Source organism: Leptodactylus fuscus, chromosome 1 (assembly GCF_031893055.1).
Source record: "Leptodactylus fuscus isolate aLepFus1 chromosome 1, aLepFus1.hap2, whole genome shotgun sequence".
In the NCBI taxonomy this organism is placed as follows: domain Eukaryota; kingdom Metazoa; phylum Chordata; class Amphibia; order Anura; family Leptodactylidae; genus Leptodactylus; species Leptodactylus fuscus.
In genome coordinates this window covers 129,852,410-129,877,299 of record NC_134265.1, presented here as the reverse complement: position 1 = coordinate 129,877,299, position 24,890 = coordinate 129,852,410, and the positions used below count along the sequence as shown (strand labels likewise).

General features: G+C 42.6%; 1 protein-coding gene and 1 pseudogene across 1 annotated transcript in view; both read left to right on the top strand.

Moving 5' to 3' along the window:
• The first annotated feature begins 4,998 nt into the window (after positions 1–4,998).
• The window catches only part of LOC142208640 (purine nucleoside phosphorylase-like), a 42,879-nt gene continuing 22,987 nt past the window's right edge, over positions 4,999–24,890 (top strand). The window contains exon 1 of the mRNA XM_075277280.1: positions 4,999–5,175. Within this exon, the coding sequence (XP_075133381.1) occupies positions 5,147–5,175 (29 nt within the window). The 5' untranslated portion in view covers positions 4,999–5,146. The remainder of the gene's footprint in view (positions 5,176–24,890) is intronic.
• On the top strand, positions 23,820–24,399 carry LOC142194132 (ATP synthase F(0) complex subunit C2, mitochondrial pseudogene; annotated as a pseudogene).

Below are 24,890 nucleotides of genomic sequence, written 5' to 3'. Positions count from 1 at the left end.
ACTCCTACATGCATGCACAATATTGTTTGGCATATCTGGCTTCACACTTTGAATATTTTCTGAATAGGAAATCATACTTTTTCTACTGCTTTTGTTATGTAAAAATACAAAGCTGTTACAGAGGGTGTTCACTTATATGGAACTATAAGTTCCATATAAGCCCCACGTTGCGTAAACGCAGGGTTTTGGGTTTTTTTTTTTTTTTTTGCAGATTTTGCTGTGTATTTCTTTTTAGACAAAGTCAGGAGTGGATTAAACAGAATGGAAATATCTAAGATCCTCCTTTATACTTTCCATTTCTTTTCAAGCCAATCCTTATTAAAATCTGCGGCTCCATATAGCGAAATGCAGCAAAAAAAAAAAAAAAAAAGCTACAGAAAAAGCTGCAACATATCTGAATTGTGTGTTTTTTTTTTTTTTTTTTGTTCCACAGAGTTTTTCATTGAATTTTTGCAGAGTTTACTTTTGTGGACTTTAATCCTATTATATCTATATGGTAAATGCCAGCGTATCCAAAGGTATAATTGACATGCTGCGATTTTTCAAAAACATGAGTGTAAGGCTAAGGCCCCAAGGGACAATACACAGCGCTAAATCGCTAAATGAAAAACCATGGCGGGAACGCATCGTGGTTCTTCCCGCAGTGCTTTGAACAAAAAGTTCACAGAGTCTTCCTCCGCGGACTTTCTGTTACCATTATATCTACAGGAAAGCCACTGGCGTTTCCGTAGTTATAACTGACTGACATGCTGTGATTTCCAAAACCACGGCGGTGTCCACGCTGCGGTTTTAAACGCAGAGTGGGGATGGGATTCGCATGGCGTTTCCGTCACGGGCAAATCGCGGCCTAAGATGCAGCTTTTCTGCTGCAGATTTTTTTGATGCAATCTGTTGATGACCTTAGTCAGAATCTCATCCACTTGTAAAACGCAGCATTTTTGCCACGTGGGGCTACGGGCTCAATGAGGTTTTCTAAAAATTATTATTATAAATTATCCCCTGTGAAAGTTTCATTAGTGAGGGTCTACACAGTCACTATATATCAAAGAAGAGCACACAGGCACCTGTAGCAATGGTCACAAGAAATCCGTGTATATTGCATATTGAGATTGAGGCAGCAAAGCACTGCATTCCTTTGGTGGTGCAACACTTGTGTGCACCCTTAAACTGCCTATATACCTGAACTTGTTTTGTTAGGAGTTATCTTGTCGAGCTTCCCGTAGACTCATGGATGATCATCTCAAGCAAGCCATACATGTGAACTAGATAGAAGAAAGCCCCTGAAGATACGTCTGGCTGTAACTTATCTCTACTTGAACAACAGGATTGGGCATTTACAATCCAACTAGCCTAATCCTTGTCTTTCCCAATATCTGTCATTTATAAAAATGATAGAAAATTAGTGGGATTTAAAAACTTAGCACCCCCACTGATAAGCTATTTGAAGTCACTGGGGCTGAACTACAAAACCAAGCACAGCTACTAATTAATGTCCGCTATTTTGCTTGGTTTTCAAGGAAGAGGCTAAAGCATTCATCTGAATGCTACAATCTCTTCATACAGGTGATTGGCTGGTGTCCTGTGTCAGACACACTGGATGCCAGCCTATGATTCATGATCTTTCCTAAGGATAGGTTGTCAAGGTTTTAGAGCTAAAAATCTATTTAAGGCCGAGGCCCCACGGGACATAAACGCCGCAATTTGCCCGCAGTGGCTTAGCAAATCGCAGAATGTCAATTATATCTACGGAAACGCCGGCGTCTTTCCCGTAGATATAATGTTAAGAGAAAGTCCGCAGAGGAAAACTATGTGAACTTTCTCCTAAAAGCGCTGCGGAAAGATCCGAAATGCGTTCACGCAGCAGTTCTTCCCACAGCGCTTTAGTGCTGCAGATACGGCCCGTGGGGACTTAGCTTAAAGGAGTTGTCCCATATCAAGGATCCTATCTGTACTGGTAGCTTATATAAATTGAACAGTTTTCCTAAATATATTGCTTTAGAAATTCTGATTGCACTTTGCATTTATCTTTTATGTCTCTATGCAAACACACAGATAACACTGAGTCCTTTTGTACAAGAATCTGCATATTATCTGCTCTGCTTAAGTGCTCTGTGTCCCATTCAGAAGGGGAGGGGGGGGGAGGGCGGAGAATTACAGTGAGAAGTGAGAAGCAGACACTGCATGCAGCTTGGCTGAAAGACTGAGATGGAAGAACCTCTTTAAAGGGGCTCTATCATGGGAAAAAGTCATTTTTAACTAATCACATCCTTGTATAGCCTTTCACACGTACCTTTTGCATGTAAATTGCCTCAGTAGATTTTGAATAAGTCCGTTTTTATTCATATGCTAATTAGGTTCTTCTGTGTATACAGCACAGGCTGCTGACTTCTCCTCCCTGCTCTCATACACAGCATGGAGATGAGAGCTGGCTGACAACTTCCTGTGCCACGAGAACCTAATATGAATAAAAACGGACTTATTCAAACACTACCGATGCAATTTACATACAAAAGGTAGATGTGGGATAGCCTTTCTAAAGACTATGCAAGGATGTCATTAGTTAAAAATCACTTTTTCCAATGATAGAGCCCCTTTAAGGCCGGGGACCCACAGTACGGAAATGCCGCAGAAAAAATTGTGACGTTTTACATTCAATTCAGGGCAAAGTTCATGGGATTTTAGCAAATTTCATGCCCACTTTGTGGTAAAAACCGCGGTGCGGACACGCCATAATTTCCAAATCCAATGCGGTTTTGGAAATCGCAGCATGTCAATTATACCTACAGAAACACTGACGGTTTCCCCATAGGTATAATTGTAACAGAAAGTCTGCAGATGAAACCTTTGCGAACTTTCTCTATAAAGCGCTGCAGGAAAAAACGTTTTGTGTTTCTGCCGCATTTTTTCCCGCAGTGCTTTTTTGCTGCAGGATGCTCCGTGGGGGCCTTAGCCTAAGGCTCCACTTAGTTAAACACAGCAAAAAAACACTGTGGAAAAAACCATGGCAGAAAATACATCACGTTTTTGTAGGTATAATTGACATGCTGACAAAACACAAGCATACCTCCCAACTTTTGAAGATCACAAAGGGGAACAAAGTGTGCGACGTGCATCGTGGTGTGGCAAATTTAGCTCCACCCACTTTTATGCTGACTCTGCCCATTCTCCTTCACTTTTCATGTGCCCCCACACAGTATAAACCTCCTATAGTCACCCGTAAATTATATGTCCCCCCCTCCATTTCTCCCCCACTTTCATATAACCCTTTCATCTGCCCCCAGTTTCATGTCCCCCCATCTCTGCCCCCAGTTTCATGTCCCCCCATCTCTGCCCCGTTTCATGTCCCCCATCTCTGCCCACAGTTTCATGTTCCCCATCTCTGCTCACAGTTTCATGCCCCCCCATCTCTGCCCACAGTTTCATGTTCCCCCATCTCTGCCCACAGTTTCATGCTGTCCCCCCTTTCATCTGCCTACAGTTTCATGCCATCCCCCTCTTCATCTGCCCCCAGTGTCATGCCTTTCCCCTTTCATCTGCCCCAGTGTCGTGCCGTTGCCCTCTTCATCTGCCCCAGTGTCAAGCCGTCCCCCCTTCATCTGCCCCCAGTTTCATGGGCCACCTTCATTATGTTCCACCTTAATGTTTAACACAAAAAAACCCCACTTATACTGATCTTCCAACGCTCCCCCGCTCTCTCCTCAGTCTCACTCACATAGTTGTAGGCACGATGTGACGTCATCACATCACGCCTACACATGCAGAAGCCAGAGCACAGTGTTAAAGCAGGAGCTGAGCTGTGACAGCTCCTGCTTTAATCGCCTATGTATTTAACTCATCGGCGTCCTCCGGATGCCGATGAGTTAAAACCGCCGACCGGGACCACGGGACAGGACACCGAATCCGGGAATGTCCCGCAGAATCTGGGACGGTTGGGAGGTATGCACAAGTATTCTTGAAAACGTAGCTTTACACTGTGATTTTTTTTTCTGCAGTGTGTGGATGGGATTAGCAAGAATGTGACTTAGGTCACATCTACGTCAGCATAAAAGTAAAATATGCAAAAACAATTTTCACATTTTTATGGTGCTTCACACCCTCTTTTTAAAATATATTCATCTCTAAAACGTCTGTGTCTGAAGTGGAAATGAGAACATTTGTGTGTTACCGTATTTTCCGGACTATAAGGCGCACATAAAATACTAGAATTTTCTCAGAAATTGCAAGTGCGCCTTATAGTCCAGTGCGCCTTATATATGGATCTGTCCTACCTCTAATGGAAGTTGCAGAAACTCAATTTGAAGCTGTCTCTTCCCCAATACAACTGGTTGGGTCCCGGTCGTGCTGTCGCTGGTCTCTCCGCCGCGCCGAAGTGACCGCTCCGTGACTGCTGCACTCTGTGGCGCGATGTTAGGACAGCGTCCGGCCATGTTGGCTGCTGGCCGTGCCCCCTCGCTGCCTTACGTGTTCTTCACAGCAGTCTGTTGTGTGGGCGGGGCCTGGGCCGCAGCCCCACCTAATTTGTGTCACACTGGAGAGCTTGGAGCGCATCATCCCCCGGAGCTGCTGCTGCTTCTGTCCCCTGTGTCTCACACAGAACAGAAGCAGCAACAGGCGCCTTATAGTCCGGTGCGCCTTATATATGAACCTAGATGCCTTAGCAGGCTTTTATTGCAGGTGCGCCTTATAGTCCAGTGCGCCTTATAGTCCAAAAAATACGGTAATAAATTCTTCTCTGTTTCCAATCCAATGTGAAAAACTCCTTGACCGAACCTTAGAAAAGCTGCATAAGCTGCAGAAATCTACAGTATCATACAGTACAGTCTGGTTCATGTTACTAATACTAGGGTGAGGTGAGTTTGTGCTGCTCATATGCTCTAGTTACTGGGCGACATTCCTGTTGCATAGTGTATGATGACTATAGGCAGTAGCCTTGTTATACAACACCCCTCATTCAGGCATAGCCAGCATACAGTACAAAGCAGCATCCTCACAAGAAGAGCCTCCACCATTGGTTATTGAGAGACTCGCCTCCAGTGAAGTCATCTCTGACCACAAACAGGTACATGCAAAAACAGTGACACAGTGACAAACCCACTGCCACATCCCGAAGAAGGCGACACTGACAAAGCATCATCCTTGAACTGCCATGGCTCACTGCGAAGAAGACAGCAGCAGGTAGTGTATTCATATGAAGAGGGGAAGGCAGAGGCAGTGCACAGAGGATGGCATGCAATGGTTGTTAACTATTGCAATGCTCTGGCTCTCTCCTGTTTCACATAATTCCCTGATTCCGCTAGGTTCAGCTACGTATACTAGCAGATAATCCATTTATCTATGTAGAGGATAAGTAACATTACACATAATTGGCATCGCAGTATGATAAGACTACAGGAGGAGACCAACAAATACTCCTCTGTGTGGGATATGGAGAAGAAGGACTACAACAGGACTAGTTGTCAGGAGAGTCACACACATTATCAGAAGTGTGAATGCTCCCACCTCCATGTCTAATATGTGTCACACTCTTCCATCCTGACTGTCAGAACACTATACACACTATATAGCTGTGGTGACTGTGTATTGCTTTTTGGTGCACGTTTTTTTGTATTACAGCATGAGATGGAGCTGCTACATTACAGATTTATCTATATATTCATATCTAATATAAATATATATGGCAGGAGTAGGTAGAGCATGATGCTTGTGTAAGAATACATACTATACTATAATACTCTTCCTGCATAATGCTGTCATAAATCCTTCACTTGTAAGCTATGGATATCATGAGCATATAGTGCCTTATGTTCAATCTGTTTTCTGACTACTTTGATGGCAGAGGCCCATTGCTGACAGTCTCCCTGCATGGCGTATATAGGAACCACTATGAAACATAGAGGAGAGCTTCTGCATAGAGTCGCCCCACAATGCCAGACTCTGCACAATCCTGTATTCAATTGTTGGCATTCATTTGAATGAATGCCACGCAACACTGCATTTCTCTGGCAGCTGATACTTCAGCAGAGATGAGATCTGGAGGTCAGAAGCTCACCTGACTTGTTGAGACAGCCTAGTTTTATGAGTGGCCATAGCCATTAGATGTGTGTCTCCCGGGATCCAGAGGCCCAGCAGAATACTACTCAATTTGGAAGCTAATAGGGTCTGTTTCCTGGGCTTGATGCAGGGTGGGACCAAGAATGTCTAGTCTGGCACTAGTCCAGAAAGGGACAACTCTTTGAACCATTTACAGCCAGGGCCCAACATTGAAAAAACGCTGTGTAAAATAAAAAAAGAAATAATACACCTATTTCCTTAGTCCATGCAACAGATGGAAGTGCAGAGGCTCGGGGAAAAAATGGTAGCGGTCACCTGCGTCTCTGCACTTCTTACCTGAGAAGTCTGTGCAGAGAGAAAGAGTAACGCACTGTCCATACTGAGGACAGGGGGTGTTTCGTTCAGTGAATTTTGTATTTATTCCACAAAGGCCCTTTTAACAGCCAAAGACATATGTAATTCATCATGATTTTAAATACTTGCCATGACAACAATATTATAGCTACAAGTTAGATTTTGGGATTATAATAAAGCCCATAATCTTGGAATTTAAGGGATACTTTAATAATCTGGGTGGAAATTTCAGGGAGCAGCAATTATGGAAAGTGAGAGAGCCGTGGAAAACATTTTAGTTCCTGGTTCTTTGTTTCTATAGGTGAGAGCAGGAAGGCTTTAAGTTGCAATATGGCAATCACAGTCTGCATTTCTTCAGCTTTTATTTTGTAGAGCCAGTGTTGGCATTTGAAACTGTATTTGCTGAGCAGTGGGTATCCAGTGAAGGAATTGGCAAAGGGGACAGGTGAATTAAGTGGGTGGACTGCAAGGGAGCAAGTGCATTGGCTGGGAAGCCATAGAGAACATATTGTAAAGATAGATCATCAGAATGCTGGAAATAACCCTACAATTTTGATTGGGATAACTGGTAGGCTTGTTAACTTGGGCAGATTTTAGAGATGATCAATTTGTAACTATTTTGGGGACAGTGATTTAGGGATCTTTTATACAGTGATGTCCATATCTCTTTGCAAGGGTAAAGACCAGATTTCCCTTAGGCTAAGGCCCCACATTGCAGGCTGGAGCGAAAAAGCACTGCAAGAAAAAACACAATGGAAACGCATCACGTTTTTTTCCCATAGTGCTTCTCGCAGAAAGTCCACAGAATTTTCCTCTGCAGACTTTCTGCTTCAATTATACCTATAGGGAAACTACCATTGTTTCTGTGGTTATAAATAACATGCTGTGGTTTCCAAAAACACAACGGTTTTGGAAATCGCAGCATCCGCTGCGGGTATTTTTGTGTGGATTCGCTAGAATCCCACCCATTTTATATGAACTTCAGCCTTAGCAAAAAATGGACTAAGGCCTTATTCACACAAACATGGAAAAACGCCATGATGGCTGTTTTATATGGTCATCACACAACCTTTTGAAAAAGTCACGTGGCATATTTATTATACCTTGTATGCCAGTTTTCTGCCAGTTTTAGGCATAAAAAGTCATCATTTTTTTGCTCAAAAATGCAACTTTTTAAATTCTGCGACGCCTTCAACACTTACGTCCTGCAGGCACATTGGTCCAATGGACTTGCTCCTCATTTATGAGGAGGTGTAAGCTTTGTGATAAATGAGGCGCACCCTGTACCAACTCAGGGGTTGTTAACGCTGGTGTTCCTAAATCTGCCATGTTGTTCTGTTACCGTGACATTGGGGAATTGTGGTGACTTACGGTCTGCAGTGTTACATGATACAGGTTGCACTTTCTGTCATTTCCAGTTATTAGTATTCATTTCTTGACTTATTTACTACATATCCTGTTCTGCAATTTATATATTCCCTATTGTAACTTTATGCAATGAAGCGGATTATTACAGTCTTGAGACATTGTTCATGGTTCCTCATCTCATGATCAACACTGTAACCGAGTGAGATTTGCATTGGATGAATTACAAAATCTATAGGTTGCATCAGCTTTACCACTCTAATGGTAGTACTGCTTACTGGAACATGTGATGTCTCATAGTTGTCATATGATGTCTTTGCTTTGGGCTTGGAAAATTTAATCTGTTACATTTTCAACATTACTTTATTGTGAACTGGAGGAATAGCACGTAAGCAATGCTAAGTATCCAATAATATAAAAATGAGATTGTGGATCCTTACCTTGACGCAGCCGAACCCATACAGAGAATAAGAAACACAAAGTCAATACAGCAACATAGGATCGCCAACTTGGCAAAAGGACAAAGTCAATAGGGCACATTTATTAAGCCACTTGCATTGTTTTCTTGTCTTTTTCTGCCCTGCACTTTATTTATGATGCAGTTGAACCTTTTTCCAGAGGTCATGCTATCCTTGCCACACTTGCTTTTTGTTGGGAAAAGTGGCATATAGTAAATGGAGATCCTTTTCTCGTAGTATTTATAACTTGAATTTTTTTTTTTTTTTTTCTTAAAAAAGGGGCAAACGTGCTTCATTATATGGACAGCGTAAAAGAGCCCGTCAGGCCAGACAGCAATAAAAAGGGGCAACTGTGCCTGAGCAATATACTGTGTGGGGACACATAGAAAAATGGATCACAGTGGGCGGAGTCAATGTAGATGTGGGTGAAGCTAAATTTGCCACGGCGGGCATGGTGTGCCACAAGTACTTATCCCTCTTTCTGTACTTTGAAAGTTGGGAGCTATGCCTAAAGGGTCAGTAAAGCCTATAGAGACCACTATGCGGTCACCATATAGTTGTAATATCAGTATACCTGAGTTGTGGGCCCACTTAAATGTGTTCACAACCACCCCTTCCTTCCGGTACTGAACCCCTAGATAAAAAGATGTATCAGAGAATACAGGATTGTTGCAGTATCCACATTCAGAAACATATTTAGCAGTTTGGTAGTCTTGATGACCTTCATACCATGAAATGTTTAGTTGTTTGGAAGATCAGTCTGATCTGAAATATGTGGGAAATACCAGGGAGTAGGACATTACAGCAGGAACACATCATCAGGTCTTCCGTGCAATGCAGACATACACCGTGGTGCTGAAGATGGTGATTGGAAATGTCAATTGAGATGAAGCTAAGCAGGGAATTCATGAAGTTGGGCCTATTGTATCACATGAATTCTTTAAACTGCAACAGGTTTGGGCTCATTTAGTAAAAAATGCAAGCCTCGTCATTAACTGAACACTAAGTCTTTATTCACACGACTGGGAAAAACACATGGCATCACATGGTATTTTTGAGAACACATTGATGATTATTTATCATCTGTCCCTTTTTTGGTTATATATTACTCAGGCGCATCTGTTTTTAGACTAATTTTTTTGTCATGTCTACTTATGTAGGTGCATCTCCTTGTTGAGTGTTCTGCACATATGTTTAGATGCGCCTTTATAAGTTATGTGCATTTGCCCCTTTTTAATGCTGTATGGCTTGACTGGCTTTTTTATGCTACCCATGCTACCCATTTCCATATATTTTCTGCCCCCTTTTTTTTTAAAGAAAAGTCAAAATACAGAGTGGAAAGGATCAATAGATTGAAAAGCCTCTTTTTTTGTTGTAGATTTTGCTGCTGTTTTTTTGAGCCAAAGTCAAGAGTGGCTTCAACAGAAATGGGAAAGTGCTTATACTTCTCCCTTCTGCTAAATTCACTCCAGGCTTTGGCTAAAAAAACTAAGCAAAATCTGCAACAAAAAAGCAGCTTTTCCACGTTGTGGAAATGCAGCTTATTTTGTTGCAGTTTTTTGAGCCAAAGCCAACAATGGCTACAAAAGGAATAGGAAATATATAGGAATTATGTGTCTTTTTGTCAGAAAAATATTGTAAATACTGGATATGTTCAGCTCGGACCTTTACTTGATGGTGGAACCGGACAAGTAAATGGACCTTTTCTAAAAGTAGTTGAGTACCCCTGGCTTAAGCTTTGCTTATGTCCACTGCATATTCCATAAAACATTGTCCAGATGACCAATTCAGTACTACCATTATTCTCTATTGTTCATCTTTAGTTGAGCAGAATGGCACAGATCTTAAAGGGGCTCTATCACTAGGAAAAGTAATTTTTAACTAATCACATCCTTGCATGGCCTTTAGAAAGTCTATTTCACACCTACCTATAGTATGTAGATTGCCTCTGTGGGTCATTCCATATCAAGTGATCCAAATAGGAATATTTTTTTTACCTGACGTCTTTAGATTTTTTTTATTTTTATTTTTTATGAAGTACAACTTAAGTTAATTACAAATAAAAAGTTTTGAATTTTTTTCTTCATCAGTTAATTTTTTATAGACTTCTAAAGTTTTGAAAAAGTGTGAATTTTGGCCTGGTATGGCTTTACATTTTTTAACATATCTTGGGCTAGAATTAAGATAAATAGGTGGGAGAGGCATCATTTTTCTCAGAGCGGTACCGGCTTTCATTTGATATGTCACAAGACGATGTTTCTTTATATTTTGTTTTGGAGAAATCAAATTCAAAATTTTGATGCGCAATTGTGAAAAAAACGTATGTTTTAAAATTGTGAAAAAATGCATTTGTGTTACTTGTGTTCTTGGTTATATTTGTACAGGTTTTCAACTTGGGACCAAATTGGGATCAATTTTTTTTTTAAGCTTTGAATCATCTGATTTTATGTTTGTGTGAGCTTCTTCCTTTTTTCTTTTCAAATTACTACTTGCTGAATTCAACATTTATATGCAACAATAAAAAAAAACATAAAAAAATACTGTAAGTGCCAGAACAAATACATCTTATCATCAGAACACAACTTGTTCAGCATTTTCAACCTGAATGCATTGAACAAACCGAAAGAAAAAAGCTGCTGTGATATCTAAAAATCATGGATTATTTGGTAATTATATGTTGCACACCTAATGAGTTGACACTGGTGTGGTTTGGGGGGTGGGGGGGGTTATATTCTTTATTAACATTCATCTATAATAATAAGGGACATGCATCAAACATGGAGATTAGGACCTCCCTTCTTCTTGTTATCTGAGGTGCACTACAATAAGTGTCCTTCCATACTACCTAGTAATTGTACATTAGCATCAAGTCCTCAGTCATTCCTAACATCAGTGACTGTATCAACATATACTGAGCAATGCAATATGAGAACATAACAACATGACTTCTGTATTAATTACTCTACTCTACCTTTAATAATAAGGGACATGCATCAAACATGAAGATTGGAACCTCTCTTCTTGTGGTTATCTGAGGTGAACTACAATAAGTGTCCTACCAGAAACACACCTCTGAGAGAGAGATGGTCCCACTCTAGTGTCATATTACAGGACCTGTATACTGCTAGTCTGACACTAGTTAACATTAACATTTTGTGAGGTGGATCATTCTCTGTACATATCTCACATATAGACCCCACACTTTTAGACCACAGGCTGAACAGATCTGAATTCAAGATTTTCGGAATGACACTGTAATAGTTAGATTTTAAAATATTATCCCATCGCGATCCCAACTTGAATTTTGGTACAGATGTGGCTAAGGGCATAGCAGGCCCATGTGCATTTTTTTGAAATTTTTAAATAAAACGTTTTTTTTCGGAAATGCGTTTTAAAATTTTGCGTTTGCGTTCACATGGGTAAAATATTAACAAAGATACTCTTGTGACATATTTGGTGAAAGCCTGTATAGTTCTGAGTAGAATGGCGTTTATTTTGTTTCTCTATATTTTTTCTAGCCTAAGTTATGAGGAGAAATGTAAAGGCAGGCAACACAGAAATTCACACTTTTTCTGAACTTTGAAAATCAATTACAAATCCAAAAAAATTTCTAGAATTTTTTTTTCTTCACATTTTGCATTCTCTGACACACTATTATCAAATAACAAAATCTCAAAAGAATTAAAAATATAGAGGGAAAAATCATTGGTTCACTTGACACGGAATGACCCCTGTGGTTCCTGAATAAGTCCGTTTTTATTCATATGCTAATTAGACTGGTGCACGATAGATGGTGCACTCCTCTCCTGTTGTTTTCTATGGGAGACTGCTGCCGCTGCTGATGACTCAGCTTCCTGTTTGCCTCCCACACATAGGAGATAATAGGAGAGAGGAGGCTGCTGGGAACTTCCTGAGCTGGCTGGAAGCTCATTAGCATATTAATAAAAACGGACTTATTCAGACACCACTGAGGCAATCTACATACTAAAGGTAAATGTGGAATAGACTTTCTAAAGCCTATGCAAGGATGTGATTAGATAAAAATGACTTTTCCCAGTGATAGAGCCCCTTTAACCAATCTTAACCAGCCTATTAATGTTGATTTTTCAATTTCAATAGGACCGGCCGACCATCTAATGTTAATGGAAGCCCTTGAATATCCAACAAACAACAGGTAGAAGGAAGATAAAGATCTTTTAGGCTGAGTTCACACTTAGTTTTTTGGTCAGGATTTTGAGGCTAAATTCGCCTCAAAAGCCTGACCAAAAAGATGGCTCCCATTGAAATCAATGGGAGTCGGTCAGTTCTTTTTTCTGGGAGCCGGAAAAAAGAAGAGACATGTTCATTCTTCAGGTAGATTCGCCTTGTGAATCAGCCTGAAGACACTCCCTCCTCCCGACTAGGCCCATTCATTGCAGCCTCCACGTCAAATTCCGGTCCCAAAAACCCCATCTGAACCCCGCCTAAGGCTGATTTCACATGAACCAATTCTCAAAATGGGACTCAATCTGTGTATGAGCTGGATTTACTGGCCTATACACTATGCAAGGAGACAAACTCCTAGCATTATACTTTTCTATGATTAGACCTCTCTCTACTACATTCTGTCCCTTAGTACGTAGAGTATGGGACAATATTTTGAGAGGAAACAGGGGCTCCTAGCATCATACATAACTATAAAGCTAGGAGTCCATCTCCTGGGATAGTGTACAGGCTGGTAAATCTGACTAAGGTTGGTGCCCCACCGCCGCAATTTGCCTACTGCGTAAATGCCGTGGAAAAAATTGCAGCATAGTCAGAGCAAAGTGGATGGGATTCTAGTGACTCCCATGCCTCTTTGCGTTAAAAACCGTGCTGCAGACATGCCACGATTTCCGAAAAAGGCACGGGGGCCTTAGTCTTACACATGGACGGAGTTGCACATTTTAGACTGTGTAGTGTTAGTAAAAGTGTACCACTGTCTGCTGCAAAGGAGCAGACTGTGCCTGAAGTTGGTCGTAGATTTTATATAGCTGTCAGTCCCAACTTCCTTATACATGTTGTAAGGGAATTGCTAGGACAGCAGTTCCTCAGTAACTGTTAAAACCCTGGGGCGGGGCACAAGAGACAGTGAGCCCTAAGCTGAAGCCCCCCGCTTTCCCTTCCTATTGCCAGACCCTATCCTAGGTAATAGGCGACAACAACGAAGACAGTCCCTCCCTGAATATGTGAAACACAAAACGCAGACAAGACGAACGACAACAATGGGAGGTCAGCTAGCCAGGGTTCGGTAACAGGAGAGCGATGAAGTGCCAAATCGGAGTCAAGAGAATAGTCAATGAGGTAAGCCAAAGGTCAAGGATAATAGTATATGCAAAACAGGGACAGTAAGAGCAGGTATGCACACGGCAATAGCAAGCACTGGTGTGAATGGGAGCCAAGGCTATATAGGGAGGAAGAATCCGCCCATGGAGTTCACAGGAAGGCAGGCTGTCAATCACAGGGCAAGGCCAGATTAACCACTTAATGGACAGAGGCAACATTGGCAGAAGACGGGTGTGGTGCAAATGCAATCACAGAACAAGAGCCGAGTTCACACAGTGCGACCAAAAACTTTAATCCAAGAACCAAACTGCACCCGCCTCCTGCGCCGCAGCACGCGAGCAGAGGGTGGTGCAGTGACCCGAACAGGCAGAGATGTTACACATGTGCACTCATAGCTTGGGAGCAGCTCGTGCTCCCTGAAAACATAAGGATGAGGCATGCTGAAACAACAGGCCAATACTTCTGTTCTATCTACATCTGCTGTTGAGTTACAGCTAGATTGTCCGGCCAGAATTGGTGGGTTTGACCAACATGATTCCCCTAACACAAGAGTTACTGGGGGACACAAATAAAAGGCTCCCAGATAGTCAGGAGCTGTTGTATATTCAATGTGTAATTCTTAAAAAAAAATTACTGGGAGGTGTTACCACTGGACTGGTGGACAAGAATAGCCCAATAGTATAAGCTAATATTAATACGCTAGTTTACTGAGGTTTTTTCTTACATGTGCGGATGGACGGGAATTTACATTAGGAAATAATTGATATTCACAGGGAACAGGCGAGTGGCGGTAACTAGCAGGCAGGCAGACAGGCAGACATAATCCTCCAGAAAGGACAATACACTGTATCTGCATCTATTTCCTCTTCTCTCTCATGGTACACTGCTGTGATGTGAACAAGTAGTGGATGAGCTGTCTGATTCCTGATTGGCTCGCCAACAGGGGGTGTGAAAAATACTCCACTATGATTGGCTGTCCTCCCTCTCTCAGCATCAAACACAGTAATTCTCACAGTCTGCCATGGTAAGAGCTGGGTGTGTTCACAGCAGATGACGCTTTACAGCCTGGATTTTCCCCAGTCACAGTCTGTTACACTCTCTTGCTTATAAACTTTGCTGCTGGCGATTGTCCCTGAGTTCACATGACCATGACTGGTGATGCTGGAAAAAAACAAAAAATAATACAAAGGTAGTTAAAGCTCAAGTTCAGCTATGTAATACAAAACAGGGAGAAGAACAACAGGGAGCAGACAAGCTAAAGTTAGACCTCTCACCCATAGGGGGTGTTATCACCAGTACATTATACTGCATTAATAATAGCCATTCACTTGTATTCCAAGCTTTCTATGGCCAAAAAAGGGACCCTATGTAGAACAGGAGCAGGCACAGTACAAAAATCAGGGGGAAGAGGCAGAGTGGGTAGGCAAAGAAGAGGTCAGAAAAGAGAAGCAAACTAGACACAGGAGAATGCTTACTATCAGGAACCAGATACAGCGACTATCAAACAACGGTCCGGAGTTAGAGCTCATCCTAAATAGGCTTCGGCTCGCTTCCTGACCTGGAATGCCGGAAGTCCCTGGTTCTCGCCCAGGAGGTGACCAGCAACTCCCTCACATCGCTGCGGAGGTTTTGGTCTGCTTCCTGAAACCCGGAAGCAGAGGACAGGGCCGGCAACCTCTACACAGCGTTGCAGAGGCTCTGGCCCTACTCCTAACATGATCAAAGCAATACACATTTCCCAAAATAGTATAACCAAAAAATACACTGGCGTGGTTTTGGAAATCGCAGCATGTCAATTACACCTATGGAAACACCAGCAGTTTCTCCGGTGGTATAATTGTAACAGAATGTCTTCAGAGGAAACCTTTGCAAACTTTCTGTTTAAACCGTTATGGGAAGAACCGCGATGCGTTGTCGCCACAGGTTTTCCCACAGCGCTTTATTGCACGGGACGACCTGTGGGGCCATAGCCTTAAACAGGATTTGTTAGGTCACCTGTGCTACCTTATAAGAGGCAGCATAGGATAGAAGAGAATATATAGCTTCCTATGTTTGGATATACTATCTAAAAAAAAAGTTTCAATACTGTCAAGACACCTAGTGAAAGTCTGTGAGAAGGACTCAAAACCTTTTTCTCTTTCTTATCGCTATTTAATAAGGTGATTTACCCATCGCAAAAATGTTTCAGCTAGGTGGCAAAATAAGTTAAAAAATGAGAAGAATCAACCACATACCATCTATACACACCTCACTGAGTAATTACGCAAGAATTTGTGAATACAAAAGAAAACATAGGAAAGTAAAAGTTGTTTTGTTTTTTTTCAAGTTACTTAACATTATCCTGTCGATGATAACACTATGTACTTTGGACATTACCCATGAACTGCAAATGTAACCTTCACATTTGTGTTTATTTGTTTGTAACTGGTACTGAGTAATATATTACACACATATATTAACTGTATAGCCAATTTATAGCTTAAAGGGGATCTATCATTGGGAAATTGTGTTTTTAGATAGATATGCCTGAATAGCCTTTAAAAAGGCTATTCAGGTGCTGGTAGTAGATTTGGGAAAGACTCCCCTGTTTTTTTGTTTTTTTTTTGCATTCCCTAAGCCATCGAGCATCCCCCTGCTTCATACCTTTGTAGCGCTCACTCCTTTGCTTGTGCTCCGTGATCCCCTCCTCCTCCGTAGCTGTAACCGCCTCCACTGTCTGTAGTCTTGATCCTGCGCTTTGAAATCTCAGGCATGTGCAGTAGCACTCAGAACGGAGCATTACTGTGCATGCCCGAGATTTCACAAAACACATTTCAACTCTAGACTCCAGTGATGGAAGCTTTACACCACTTCAAGACTTGGTATTGTGCTTTGTGATGTAAGGCTTGCATGCATCTGCTCAACCATAGAAACCTCTGCCTGCTAGGGGGTCCCCTTCGTTTTTGGCCCTCTTTAATGACATCATGTGGGTCAGGCCGGCGTTGTAACACATAATGATGCCGGTGTAACCCGTGTCTGCGATGTCATCGAAGACTGAGCTGTACTGGTTTTTATGTTTGTCACCTTCCCTGGGCCTCCGATACTTGGGGGTCTGAGAAGAACCCCGAGAATAATAACAGTTTGTGAACCCCAAAAATTTTGGGTTATATTTGCAATATTTGCAAGGAACAATAAGGGACCACTGTGAGACATTTTACTGTGTGCAGGGGACATTATACCTTGTGAAGGGGCCTCTATGGGACATTATACTGCTTGGAGGACTTTGGGAAATTATTGGGTGTCAACTCAGTTTGTGCATTGAGAAATTCCATTAATACAGATGAAAGCGATTTTTGCACTGTTAATGGAATCAGGTTCTGTTCACACGGTGGAATGTGGCGCTGATTTTGAGGTGGATTTCACCCACAAATCAGCAGAAGATTCTTCCCTCATTCTGCCTCCCATTAAAAACAATTAGTGCAGGACATTGAAAAAAAAAAAGTGTCCTGCTTTATCTTGCCTCGGATTCTTCAGCTGATTCGGAGGCTGCGGCTTGAGACTCCCACATGGTTAGATTCATTCCACCTAATTAGCGGTGGAAAACCGTAACGGTATACTGATATTCTGTATTCCTCACCGTGAGCCGGGGGCAGAAAATAAAGAGGAATTTGAGGCAGATGTTCTATCTCTGTCGCCCAAAGACCTACCGTATTTTTCGGACTATAAGACGCACTTTTTTTCCCCCAAATTTGGGGGGAAAAGAAGGGTGCGTCTTATAGTCCGAATGTGGCGCCTGGCACCCGCTCTAATAAAGAGGCGGATGCTGGCAAGGGATAGACGCCGGGGCCTGAGACATCGCTATGTTCCTCTGCCCTGCAGCCAGCAGCTGCAGGGGCGATGCTATTCCGCTCCTCCGTCCCCCCCGCCGCTGGCTTCATGCAGGGCAGAGGAGCGCAGCGATGTCTCAGGCCCCGGCACCTGTAGCGATGTCTCAGGCCCTGGCACCTGTGATGGCGTCTATCCCTCGCCGGCATCCGCCTCTCTAGTACAGCGGATGCCGGGTCAGTATCGGTGGCCCCTTCTCCCCCGGGGCCGGTCCCCACCGGCCCCGTACCTGTGAAGTTGCAGGTCGGCTCCTGCGCGGCGATATCGCAGGAGCCGACCTGTTCGGGTGAGAGCCGGGAGCCTAATGAGGCTTCCAGGCCTGTCACTGCTATATATTAGTATTGCGGCTGGGTCTATGACCAGCCGTAATACTAATATACAGAATGGCCCATAGACGGCAATACAGTTGTATTGCTGTCTATGGGACTTGCAATCAAGCGACCGCAGGTTCAAGCCCCCGGGGGGGAATAAAAAAGTAAAAAAAAAAAAAAGCTTTAAAAATATGAAATAAATAAAAGTTCTAAATCACCTCCTGTCCCTAGAATATATATATATAAAAGTAGAAAATCATATATCATAAACCACCAGGTTTTTTTTCAATACAAGGTGATCTAAGCAATAGATATTCCCCAAAATGGTATAACTAAAAAGTACTTCTGGCCCCCCCAAAAAAACCCACTCTATGCATCCCCGTACAGCTGCAGGGTCACCTGTCAATGTGGCCTTGCAGCTGTTGCAAAACTACAACTCCCATATATTAAATATTTTACCATTTTTTGCTTCAAAATTTTTTCCCCTATTTTCCTCCTCTAAAAGGTGCGTCTTATAGTCCGAAAAATACGGTACTCAAATCTGGAGCCGGCCCTGAAGGATTTTGCCACTAGAAGTGCTGCAACTGCCTTCTTATTTCACTGAAAATGATGGCGTATATCAGCATTTAGGGCACTGCTTTTAATTTTGCCCATGGCCTCTCTTTGTCTAAAACTGTCCCTGTATACAAGATGTGCAAAATAATTTAAACTTTATTTCATAAGTCAATTTTTTTGTTTAAAAAATTGTTGACTTCTTAAATTTTACACCTTACATGCCACTTTCCTGAAAAGGGGAATGGCTGATCAGCCCCATCAGATATATGATAATTTATGATGACATGAAGTACACATGCACAGTACAGTGCATCTCACATTTTGGAGCCTTGCAGCTTCGGGAGTAGGTGGAGCACAGTCAGGCATATGTGGATGGGAGGGGGAGTAAGCTACTGAACAATGTAGCAGTGATGTACTGTAGTGCCACTATAATTATGATCTATGTACTCTTGAGTAACTTCAATATGGATAAAAGACAGAGTTCTTCCTAAGCCTATGGCGCCAAATAGTGGGCCGCAGCAAAAAAAAGAAATGCGGGAAAAAACGTTTTATCCTGCAGCGTTTTTCACAGACTTTCTGTGTCATTTATACCAATAGGGAAACTGGCTGGATTTTTTGGAAGTCAGTGTGTCCGCTGCGTGTATTTTCCTGCAATGTGTGGATGGGTGGCTGGACCCACCTGTGGGCTTGGCTTATGTGAAACTAATATTCTACATGCAAAATATATCATTGTGATCTGTGCCCTAAGCCCTTCAAGTTACTGTGTTTTCTTTATATTTGTTTTTTTCCTGCTAACAGACTCCCTTAGAAACTGAAACATACATTGGTGTCCATAGCAATGCAAAGATAATATTTTCTATAAATATGCAGGAAAATCCAGTAAATCAGGCCCAGCACCCCATGCACTTGCAGGCAGATTTGCATATCTATAAAAATGTTTATTTCTGCTTTGCTTCATTGGTTTGTGGTCACAAAGATATGCATTTGTTCCTGTTAAAAACCCCTATATGACACTATTAATATTTTTGGATGACATTTTGGACCTGACAAATTCTCTTTAAACCCCCATGTAATGTAAACACTGCAATTTGGCAATGGCGCTTTACAATGCCTGCAAAGTGAGTTGGATTCTGGCTAATCTCATCCACACATTGCAGAAAAAAATCCTTAGCAGAAATGCTGCAAATTCAAAAAAGCATGCATTTTTGTAAATGCTTGCGTTTCTGATGCATTTTTTTTCCCACAGCGCCTTTTGGCTGTGGCTCGCTACGTGGAGTATTAGCATAAAACTTTGTTTTGATGTAACAACTTCTCAACAGTGAAAACTAGCTTTTTAAACAAAAAAAAAAAAAACAGCAAGCTAAAAAAACTCCTGTTGGTCCCTTGATTGGTGGTGACAATAAATATGGTCTGGGAGGTAGGATGGACAGTTAACTCCAATAGTAGTATGTTCAGTATCGCCTTAACACCTTCCTACCGCAGGCATTTTTGGACTTTCATTTTTCATTTTTGACTCCCCTCTGCCTCCAAACCCAATAACTTTTTTTATTTCTCTGCTCCAGAGCTATATGAGAACTTAAAGTTTGTAGGACAACTTTTTCTTCATGATGCTACCATTAATTATTCTGGGAAGCTGGAAAAATATTCAGAATGGGGTGGATTTGAAGAGAAAGTGCATTTGTGTGACTTTCTTACGAGCTTGGTTTTTAGGGCGTTCACTGTGCAGCCAAATGACATGTCACCTGTAGAGATGAGCGAACAGTGAAATGTTCGAAGTTCGATATTCGATTCGAGTAGCCCCTCAAAACTCGACTGTTCGAACAAATATCGAATCCCATTATAGTCTATGGGGAAAATATACTCGTTTTGGGGGAAACTAATATTCGACTCAGGAGGCTCGTCTGTAAGGAGGCGGAGTCTAAGATCGGTCCACAGCAGTCTCCATTGTGGTCTGATCTCAATTGTAGCAGAGTTGACAGAGCTCTGTACATCTCAGGAATAGCAGAGTTGACAGAGCTCTGTACATCTCAGATGTAGCAGCGTTGACCGCACAGCACTGCTACATCTCTGGAATAGCAAAGTTGAGTGTGAGATGACTTTTCCCCATAGGAAAGCATTGGCCAGCGTTAATTGGTCGAATGCCATATAGTGTACAGCATTTGGCCAATCAACGCTGGTTCTGCCGGAGGAGGCGGAGTCTAAGATCGGTCCACAGCAGTCTTCATTGTGGTCCGATCTGAGATGCAGCAGAGTTGACAGAGCTCTGCTACATCTCAGATAGACTGCAATAGAAATAAAGCACAGACAGGTCTTGGAGCCTTTACAAGGCTCCCGGATGTCATGACATCGAAACTCTGGCCCTGGAGCTTGCACCAGGTGCCGGAAATCCCCGGCAAAATGACAGCGCCCATGTACTGCTGGTAAAATGGTGCCTTGGTCAGCTATGACCGAGGCAACAGAAGAGGTAATACGCACAATCAATGTGGGCACCAATCGTGGGCATTAGCGTTGGGTGTATGCTGTATAAAACAGCAAACACCTGGTGGCCTGAGTAGCCGCCATCTTTAAAAATCCGGTATCCGCCATACTATTACGGCGGATGTCGGGAAAGGGTTAAACTAATCTCCAGAAAAGCTCTGTGGGAAAAACTGCAATATATTGCCATCATGGTTTTTCCCACAGCGCTTTTTTACTGCAGCCCCACTATGTGGGGCCTTAGCCTTAAGCCAGTTGAACACAAGTGCTGCTGTGAATTAAAGGCATGGGCGGCACATGGGGGACACGTGGATATCTCCTGTGTACTGCCCATGCTTTTGTGGCTCCTTTCATTAAATGAATAGGAGCCATGGAAGCAAGGGCTGCAAAATATGACAGGAATAGGACCTGTTCTATATTTTGTGGCTCAGGACTGTCGGCCCTCACACGTCACTGTGCAATTCATGGCCATGTGTACATATAATTGTAACAGAAACTTTCTGTTTAAAGCGCTGCGGGAAGAACCGTGATGTGTTGCTGCCATGGTTTTTCCCGCAGCGCTTTATTGTTGTGGCACGTTTCGTGGGGCCTTAGCCTTAGACTAAGGCCCCACATGGTGGAAATGCAGCCAAAGCCAGGAGTGGATTGAGCAGAAAGTAGAAGTGTAAGAACTTCCAAATATTTCCCATTCTTTTTGTAGACATTCTTGGCTTTGGCTCAAAAAAACGCAACAAAATCTGCAAAAAAAAAGCTGTGTTTCCGCACCATAGGGCCTCAGCCTTAGCATGGTTTCACATTACTATATTTGGTCTGTGAAATATGTTGCAGGTGTTGTTCATATTTTCTGGACTGAACACTGATCCAGGCCCCCAACCTATCTTAGCATATTTGATGCTAAGAGACCATGCATCCTTGTAAGACTACTGTTCTGTATTGAATGCATGATTGTAGTGCAGGGGAGACTATGATGCTTGAAATGCGGTCATTGGGGGTTATTTATCATCTGTCCCTTTTTTGGCCATACTTTTTGGAGCTGCATCTTTTTTTTAGACTAGTTTTACTGTGGTGCTTATTTATGATGTCAGCACTTTGTTAAATGTTGTGCACTTTAGTTTTAGTTAGTCTAGATGTGCCTTTTTGGCCATGTGCAGTTTGCCCCTTTTTGATAAAAAAGGCACAATTGACTTTTCTAGTGCACTCTAAGGCGGCTGTTTTCACACAGAGTAATGCCAGCCGTTTTTTGTGTGCTTTTTGCACATAGCGCCGCGTTAACGCCGCGCCATTTAGCGGTGCGTTGCCCGGCGTTAACGCGGCGTTAACGCGGCGCTATGTGCAAAAAGCACACAAAAAACGGCTGGCGTTACTCTGTGTGAATACAGCCTAACCTGACGGGCTCTTTTACGCTGCCCATGGACTGGAGTGCATTTGCGCCTTTTTTGTGCCTTTTTAAAAATGGTGCAAGTCATGAATACAGCATGAAAAGAATCTTCATTTATGCCTTGCCTCCTTTTCTCTCCAGAAAGCAAAAATGGCAAGAGTAGCATTACAGTGTGAAAAAAAGCGCAAATGCTTCAGAAATGAAACGTAGCACAGAAGAAAGACCTCAAAAAGGCGCTATTTACACCAAAAAAGGGCACAAGTAGCTTAATAAATATGCCCCAAAGTGTGTATTTCAGAAAGAATACACCTGGCCGTAGCTAGACTCCGCTAGCCTAGGCATCAGTGAAAAAAAAATAAAATAAAAAAAAAAAAATATATATATATATATATATATATATATATATATACATGTATATATATATATATATACTGTATATATATATATATATATATATATATATATATAATATATACAGTATATATATATATGCACAACATCGTCCAACAGGACATTCTTTTGTCGTATTTTGGGTAAATATGCACTGAATGGTATGTGCTTCTGGCTAGGTTCACACCTGCACCTGATCTCCGCTGGGGGATTCCGTTCCACATTACGCTTTTTTGGGCAGAAACCTGGCTGACCCCATTATAGCCTATGGGGTCCATGGGTTTCCGCGGCTAACCACTTTTTAAGCGAATTAGGTTTCCGTTCTTCGGGTCCCTAAGCAAACCCGAATAACAGACACCTTGGCGCAGTTGAGAACTTAGCGTCTGTCTGACAGCTTTCTCCATCAGTTCCTTTCTTCTACTCAGGAGTAAGAGATGAACTAAGGAAATGGGAGACAGTGATGGTTCCTTTATATGATGTGCCACACACAGCCTTATATTTTCAGCATTTTTGCTCCCCTGAACAGAGCCTTGGGCTTTGTTCACGCTTGCTTGGTAGGTTCTGGCGATAATGCGGCACTATCTTGACAATATCTGTAAAATGCTGTGGAATATGGTGGAGTTATATAGCTTGTGTCAGGTAAATTAGTGGTTTCCTGACAGAAACCCGACTGTCTAGAGCTTTCATTAATTTTCTTGTTCTACTTTTATAAGGGAACAAAAAAAAAAAAATAGTACGTGTGAATAGAGCCTTACATGCAAACATATGATGCTCCAGCAGTGTGGTCACGTGGTGGGCCCTAAAGATTCACTTCTTGTAGGAGTTCAGCGCCAAGGCCAACTATGTGCAACAATTTTCCGATTGAGATCTGCAGTTGGATCTCAATGCCAAATAGCTTTTTCAACAGTGAATCACTCCAAAACTGTAAGTTGTATCATCAAGTTCTTGATATCATTTTAAAGATGAGATTCTCCTCTTTAAAATGCACTTAAAAGCATCAAGATATGTTGATGCAGTCCAGAGATATCGGCATTAGTAGGTAGGATGTGGTAGCTACGTACTCCACTACTGAGGTGCCACCTTGGGAGGACTAGAGCTACGTGCTTGTCAGACGCAGACACAGGGGGGAGTGCGATGAGCACAGTCCTAAGAGCCAATCAGGGTCATGTCTGTACGTGTGCCCGCCCTATCAGGGGCGGGGCAGACTCGGCAGGAGATGTGATGGTGTGAGTGTTAGGAAATTGCTTTGATGACAATTCCCTAGTAGCTGCTGGAAACCCTAGAAAAAGGGGCAAAAGAGACAGTGAGGCCTTCATTCTCTCCCCGCCAAGCACCTTCTTTTTGCATTAAGTCCGTCCACCTTGCCAGCAAAATGTACGCTTGTGTCAAGATTATGTCCAACCCATCCATGGTGAGGAGCGGAGCATGCCTGCTCCGCAGACCCCTTTCCACCACCCTGCTGAGCCAACCTCTAGTCAAGACAGAGCAGCAGATGGCACTGGTTCCAGCCCGAGGAGTTCAGACCAGCGCTTAGTGCTGGGATATTGATACTGCTGCTAAGTTTATTGGTGCTGGTGCTGCCACTGTTGGAGTGGCCGGTTCTGGTGCTGGTATTGGGACTGTATTTGGCAGCCTCATGATTGGATATGCCAGGAACCCATCTCTTAAGCAGCAGCTTTTCTCCTACGCCATCTTGGGTTTTGCCCTGTCTGAAGCTATGGGACTCTTCTGTCCCATGGTTGCTTTCCTTATCCTGTTTTCCATGTGAAGGATCACCTGTCCTGCAGACTCCTGTATGTCAACCAGTGCTCTGTGGCTCTGTTGGGGTGGTTCCCTTGGCATAAGATCTGTCAGTGTATTCTGGGAAATAAATAAATTAAAACACTTTAAAAAAAAAAAAAAAAGAGACAGTGAGCCCTAAGCTGAAGCCCCCACTGTCCCTTCCTCTTGCCAATCCTATCCTAGGTAATAGGTGGCAACTTGGAGACGATCCCTTCCTATATACGTGAAACAGAAAATGCAGACAAGACAATAAAAACAAAGGGACGTCAGCTAGCCGAGGGTCCAGTAACAGTCGAGCAACGCAGTGTCAAAATCAAAATCCAAAAGAATAGTCAATAGGGAAAGCCAGAGGTCAAGAATCAGAATACAAGTAATCAAACAGCAAGAGAAAGCCAGCAAGCACGAGGCAATAACAGGCGCCAGTGTGAATGTGAACCAAGGCGAGGATGAACCCGTCCTGGACCTGACAGGAAGGCATGCTGTCAATTACAGGGCAAGACCAAATTTAACTACATCATGGACAGTGGCAGACCAGGGCAGAAGACGGGTATGGTGCAAATTCAATTAAAGAACTAGAGCCGTGTTCACACAGTGCAACCAAAA